Genomic DNA, 6,633 nt, shown 5'->3' on the forward strand with positions numbered 1-6,633 from the left:
GGATTATAAACTTAGGTAAGAATTTTTAGACATGCTGACTAGATTGACATAACGATAAATTACTTTGATTTAATATATGCATCAAAACACAAGCAAGATTTATTGCATGTATTGAGGAAAGTAAATTGATATGTTAATTTTAATTATGATTTGGTTTCTCTTTGTACATGGTTCAATGATAGTAGTTTTCTTACTATAAAATTGATTTTTGTCATTTTTATTTTATTTTAATTTAGTTTGTGGTCTGCCATGAAAATTATGAAATTTGAAGAGAATGGTTTTTATTTTCTAAGTAAAAATAGTATTCAAAAATTAAATTATGTTTGACTGTAAATATAAATATAAATTAAAATTAATTTTATTTTTTTTACAAGTTAATTAAGATGTATTCTATATTTTCTTAGAGAACATTTTTTAAGAAAATAATTAATTTTTTATTTATTCTTCTGTGTTTGGCACGCAAGCAAAAAGTAAATTCTAAAAAACGTTTATGCATAATCTAAACAAATAATATGCAAGATGAGGTGGATAGTGGGGGTGAGAGCTACGGGAAGCAGGTAAAGATGAGATGTACTGGAGGATGAGGAAGACACAAAAAATGAGAAATGACACTCGTTTTCACTACTTCCATTAGGAAAATCATTTTCCTGAATTTTATTTTCCTAAAAGAAAATATTTTCAAAAAAACTTTGACCAACTCAAGAAAATTATAAAACATTTTTTCTAAAAAATCTCCACAATACTGATTTAGCAGGAACTTACTTGATGTAAAGAGGAGAAAGAGAAAAGAGGCATTAAACCAAGCAACTGCATGCTTTTTTTTCATAATATGAAGATGGTAAATGCATCATAAGAGCCAACATACATAAACAACATTTTGCTACTCTCTTTTTCACATCACTTTGTTTTTTATTCACCCAAATCCTCTACCCCTATTTTCTACAGGGAGGGAGAAGAAACAAACTGCCTTGGTAAGCTAAAAAGGTCTCTCTCTTCAAAGGGAGAGGTCCAGTGATGATAACCACCCGTCGCCGACGTCCACTCATGGGAACCACCCACCACAGACGTCTGCTGATGAGAACCACCTGCTGCAGACATCTGCTGACGAGAACCACCCGCTGCAGATGTCTGCTGATGAAAACCACCTGCTGCAGACGTCTGCTGACGAGAACCACCCGCTGCAGATGTCTGCTGATGAAAACCACCTGCTGCAGATGTCTGCTGACGAGAACCACCCGCTGCAGATGTCTGCTGATGAAAACCACGTGCCGCAGACGTCCACTCACGAGAACCACCTGTCACCGATGTCTCTGCTGTACTCACTCCTCCAACCTGCAACCCGGGGTTCGGAACTCCAATCTCATTGGTCAGAACAGGTTTTGAAGTAGACTTTGCAGCGATTCCACGGTAAAATGAATCATATTTAGGATCATAGTGTTCCAATAAAGAGTTTGTTGTTCGCCACATACCACCTGTTCCTGATGATGACGAACCGTGATCTAAACTCCAGTCTATGTTTTTGTAATCTAGGTGCAGAACTGTACCACCACCGCTGTTCCAGTCAACAGGAGACGGCAGCCCATAACTACCATGGGTGCCCAACCCGGAGAAGAGTCCAAGTGATGAAGTTGCAGGAACCAATTGTGTCTGTGATGAACCACCTGTCCAACTCCACAAATTATTTCCCCAGCTAGTTCCTGGAGATTCGAGTGTCCCGTAGATGGAAACAAATTGTTCTGGTTGTTGGTGCTGTTGATAATGAGGTTGGTTGTACAATTGGTGGTTAGAGCTGACATCATTAGTGATCAAGCTTCTTGTGCCAGTTATATGTGGATTCATACCACTGGGTCTCACTGTTCCAACAATATTAATAGGAAAAACCGGCTCTGCTGTTTCTGGAAGTGAGCTTACATTTGAGGTGGGAGTGTGCCTGGCATTGACAGACGAGGGTTGTTGCATGACTATAACTGGTTCTCTCACAGTTCCTACTGGTAGATTCTTCAACTCATTTCCAGCAGCCACATAATGAGCTTCTGTCTTGGCGGGTGGAAGTGACACCTGCAAAGAAGATGACAAAGAACAGGAAACAGAAGGATTTGATCCGGGATCTGGAAACCTTTTGTCAACAGGTACTGACACCTGAGGTGCCTTGCCCCGGTCCAATTTTGGCTCAGTCCTTTCCAGCAAGGGTATGTTGTTGCTCCCAGGATCCATAGAAGGCCTTACTGGGGCAACAACTTTACTATAATTGAACTCTTTATCATCTGTCTTTGCTGGTATTGTACTAGATGATGAAGGTTTAACATGTATCCTTGTTAAGTTCTTGGTGGCGCCAATTGGTATCTTGTTGTTGCCCATAGTAGGAGGATGGCTAGAGTCTTCTGGCTTGGGCAGCACAGAGGGGGGCTCCTGCTTTTGTGATCTCAACATATCTTCAGCCCTCTCAAGATCGCCCTCACAGGTTACTATTGCTCTTTCGACATCCTGCTTGGAGCAATTAAATCTAATTTCCATGTCCGCAATGCGAGCAAACTCTTCTGATACATCAATTTTCAAATTACCCTCAGTATCAGCACTTCGTGTCTCGTATTTGTTTGCTTCTTCACCTCCTTCTAATAACCATGCTACTGATTCTTCTACTTTGCCTTCATTCAGAATAAGAGCCAAAGTTGCCTGTTCTGAAGAGAACCCCATAGCCACAAACTGCCCAGCAAGTGTTTCAAGCTTTCTTGACATGAGATAGCCACTACATTTCTCATGCAGCTCTTGTGCTCGTCTTTCCTTCTGACGTTGATGCTTCCTCTCATTTTTCTGACGGATTTTTTCTCGCTTGTCATTATCAGTGCCAACTGAGGTTTCTTGTCGGAGAGGAAGATTAGAAGTTTTCTCTTTGTGGTCCTCCTCACCAGACCAGCTACCATTATTGGAAACATTTTCATACTCTCCACCAGCTCCATGAGAGTGCCCACTAAGGTCATCTCTCTCATCAATGCTTCTGAAACGACCATTAATGTGGATAGCAGCATTTGCAGTCACGGGAGCTGGGTCAAATGTTTGGAATGTCCCAAAAAGAGGATTGTATCCACTACCACTAGAAGGCTTTGAAGCAATTTTGGGTGGTTCTTTACTCACCTTTTTATCCTTTGACTTGGACCTGGCTGCTCGAGACATCACTGCAGCTTCTAATTCCGAGATCTACAAAAGTTAGGAGCTGATTAGGTAAGCAAACAACTAATGCAACTTCAAGCAGACAATAATTCTAAAGCAAATATTTTTTCACAAGTCAATTCTAAAGCATCACAAGGAGCAAAAACCAAGCTATTTAACTATTTGAACCAGCCGACATCAGCAAAAATAAACATATCGAGTTGCCCAATTTTTTAACTAGTTTGATGAGAAAAGTATTTCTCAGACATGCAGGATCAGAGGAAATGATCGATAAGTAGAGGTCTGCACCCATCCCAAATATACAGTAACATCAAAGACAAATAATATTTTCTTCTTTCATTTTCTAGGTGATAGACATCTCCTATCAACTGTAGACAAGATATGACTACAAATGAGAAAGGGCAACACTTAATCACTAAACAATTTTAAGATCTTTGCCTAGAACAAAAGTTAGGTTTTAGCTAGCCAGCCATGTACTAGCAAATGTCTACATCGGTATCTCAACAGACCATACAAAATTCATAGTAATCAGAAAAACAAGTTCTAAGATTCAAATAGTTGATAATTCAAGGGGTATAGGCTAAAACATTGTCCAAAGTCACATGAGCAAAGGAAAATGACCGACTTGCACATGAAAAACTGTGAACATGTGTCATTACAGTATGCTTTCATCAATTATATAAACATGATGAGAAGATGATCAGATGCCAAAAAGATTCCTGCTAAATGTGGTGCTAGTGACAGTATGGTCATAATTGATGAAAGCATACTGTAATAGTGCGGTCAAAAAACAAGAAAAGATATCCAAGTACCACCACATCAGAGTGCCAAAGTAAAGCAAATATAGATTAATATGTGAAAGAGCTACGCCAACAGGAAAACCAAGGCCCAACATAGGTAATTAGCAGGAACATCCATTCAGGTAATCAAACTTACAAAGAAGGTTTGTTTCTACTTCATCAATAAAAAACCCGTGGTTTTGTTTCTACCACCCATTGGTTTTGTGCCCTTCAGCAGTTGTAAGTATTTTAATGTTATTTCCAAAATTATCTGTCCACCCCCAAAGTATTGGTATCTTCTTTTAATGATCGATCACCGAATTACCGGAATATGAATATCGTACCGAATGCTGAACGCCCACCTGTAATGAATTGTTTACCGTATATATGGGTAACATTAATGAGTGATTTAGATGTCCTAATTGACCTATGCCGACAAATTCATAATACTAGGGCTTGAGAGTGGAGATCTGACTCCAATACATGAATTTCTCTAAAAACTAACATGTCAAATTTTGGACAAATTGTGAGCATATCTTGTCAAAACATTTTTTCCTTCACTACGTAATTACTGAATTACCATACCAAAGTTTGATTAACCTAACCAAACTTTCAAAGTTCAGTATTAGGTATCTACTTTCAATTCCCGATTACCGCCCACCTCTAATACACAATATAGTCCCATAAGTGCGGTCTGGTGGGAGGTGGCAGGTGGCAGGTATCCCATGGGAAGAGAAGTGATTTCTTCCCATATTTGTCTTAAGCCTTAGTGGACAGATTAACGTAGTACCTTTTGCTGGTGGGAGGTGACAAGTATACCATGGAACTAGTGGAGGTGCGCGAAGAAAAAAAAAACTTAAGTGTTTACAAACACTACACATTCCTTCACTTGCCATAGGTAAATTCTTACTTGAAATGAGCAATCTAACCATGGAAACCAACATTCCCTTTATCATTTTACTATCATAAAGAAAGAAGACCCCATAAAAGAGAGATGAAAATCAATCTTTTTCAAATGAATATAGCTACCTGAAAGCTCAATCCTTTTCACTTCTCAAATTCCCATTTCACACACCTCCTTCCCTCCCATCCATTTCTTCAGCTGAAAAAACCAATTCATGCACCTCTATACACAACTTCCACTCTTCATTCAACAAATCAAACCATTCCTCCATTACCACAACAAACCCCAAACCCTAAACACAAAAATTCAAAACATACAAAAAAAGAAAGGTAAACAATTTCATAAAATTAACCAAATGGGTATTCAAAAAACACCCAAAAAAACAAAAAATTCAGCATAACATCAGAATAAAAAAACTCCATTAAAGATTGATCATAACAAGAACTTCAAAAAAGAGAAATGATAAGCAAACATACCTGAATAGGACGGATCGATCGATGAAAAAGGGTGTTGAAGAAGATGAAGAAAAATTGTGCGAAAAATGCGGTGTAAGAAAGAAGAGAGCTTGTAAGAATTGTATATATATAGAGAGAAAATACAAATAGGAAATACTTAATAGAAAAAGAAAGATAAATGCAATATAATTACAAGATATATGTAATATAGACCAATTTATTTTTTATTTCTTTTATTTTTTATTTGGGGGGGGGGGGGGGGTTAGGAGGTGAGGGGGGGGTTGGTGGGGGGGGGGGGGGGGGGGGGGGGGGGGGGGGGGGGGGGGGGGGGGGGGGGGGGGGGGGGGGGGGGGGGGAAGAAAAACAACATGTTTTTTAGGGAGAGAGTTTTTGGTTTTATTCGAAAATGTTTTTAAGCAAGGGTATTTATGCGTGACTTCTTTTATTTGGTTAACTAGGGATTTGTTTCTTTTTTGTTTGTAGTAATGGAGTAGCTTTGTTAAAGATAACTAGGCATGATACTTCACGTGAAACTAATATCAAGGACAAAAATTGATATGGAAAATTGTGTTTAAAAGAAAGAGACGAGTAATAATGAGATAAAACCAAATGAAGTTTTTTTTCCTTTTAAAAAAAAGAAGAGATTTTCATTAAATATATTTTCTCTTCTTTTTCTTGTTTTATTGATCTAAATTTTAGACTAATAAATGTCTTTCTTTTCAATCCTTCTATAAAAAAAGTGTTTTGAAATTCAAAAATAAAAAATGAGTGTGAAGCAGAAATTAGAAACTGAAAAGTGATTTTTGAAATTGATGATAAATGATGATGAAAAGGGAAATATTTTTTTTATAGAAAAGTATAGATTATTTTAAATTGATTCAAAGAAAGTTATTTAAACATGAATATATATGTATTCAAGCAGAATATATTTGTATGGTACTTCTCGTAAATTTTATATCACGTTAATAAATTATAATAGTAATTATTTTTTTCTACAAGTAGAACACAAGAATGAAATTAAAATAAAAAAGACGAAAATAAATAAATATAATTGTCATCTATTCGATTTTCATCTTCATATTCTTTTCTTTTTTTCCGTTATCGATCTGACATTTCAAATTCAATATCTTTCCATAGCTCACAATGTTTCATTTTCTAATTCTTCTAATCCTAATGTATGCAAAAAAAAGTTCCTGAAATACAAAAATAAGACATGAATGCAAAACATAAACTCAAACATAATTTCTGAAATTAATAGTAAATCGTAATGAAAAAGAAATTAATGGAAGTATTGTGATGTTGATGGTAGATTCATTTAAACATATAT

At 36.8% G+C, this 6,633-nt stretch overlaps 1 protein-coding gene across 11 annotated transcripts; it reads right to left on the bottom strand.

The window, feature by feature from the left end:
* Positions 1-794: 794 nt before the first annotated feature.
* LOC125845131 (uncharacterized) lies at positions 795-5,464 on the bottom strand. 11 transcript variants are annotated; one of them, XM_049524558.1, is made up of 4 exons: positions 5,328-5,464; positions 1,236-3,195; positions 1,176-1,205; positions 795-1,145 (listed from the first exon to the last, which is right to left on the bottom strand). In XM_049524558.1, the coding sequence occupies exons 2-4, from the start codon at positions 3,169-3,171 to the stop codon at positions 940-942; spliced, it is 2,172 nt and encodes a 723-aa protein (XP_049380515.1). In that variant the 5' UTR covers positions 3,172-3,195; positions 5,328-5,464; the 3' UTR covers positions 795-939. The 11 variants fall into 11 exon arrangements, with proteins under 11 accessions (XP_049380515.1, XP_049380517.1, XP_049380514.1 ...); XM_049524560.1 differs by having other exon boundaries at positions 795-1,085; positions 1,146-1,205; XM_049524557.1 differs by having other exon boundaries at positions 795-1,085; positions 1,116-1,205.
* Between the last annotated feature and the right edge of the window lie 1,169 nt (positions 5,465-6,633).

This window comes from Solanum stenotomum, chromosome 11 (genome assembly GCF_019186545.1).
Source record: "Solanum stenotomum isolate F172 chromosome 11, ASM1918654v1, whole genome shotgun sequence".
NCBI lineage: Eukaryota > Viridiplantae > Streptophyta > Magnoliopsida > Solanales > Solanaceae > Solanum > Solanum stenotomum.

Excerpts from the sequence above, each read along its gene's own strand:
- LOC125845131 (XM_049524551.1), bottom strand. The coding sequence starts at position 3,171 with ATGTCTCGAGCAGCCAGGTCCAAGTCAAAGGATAAAAAGGTGAGTAAA.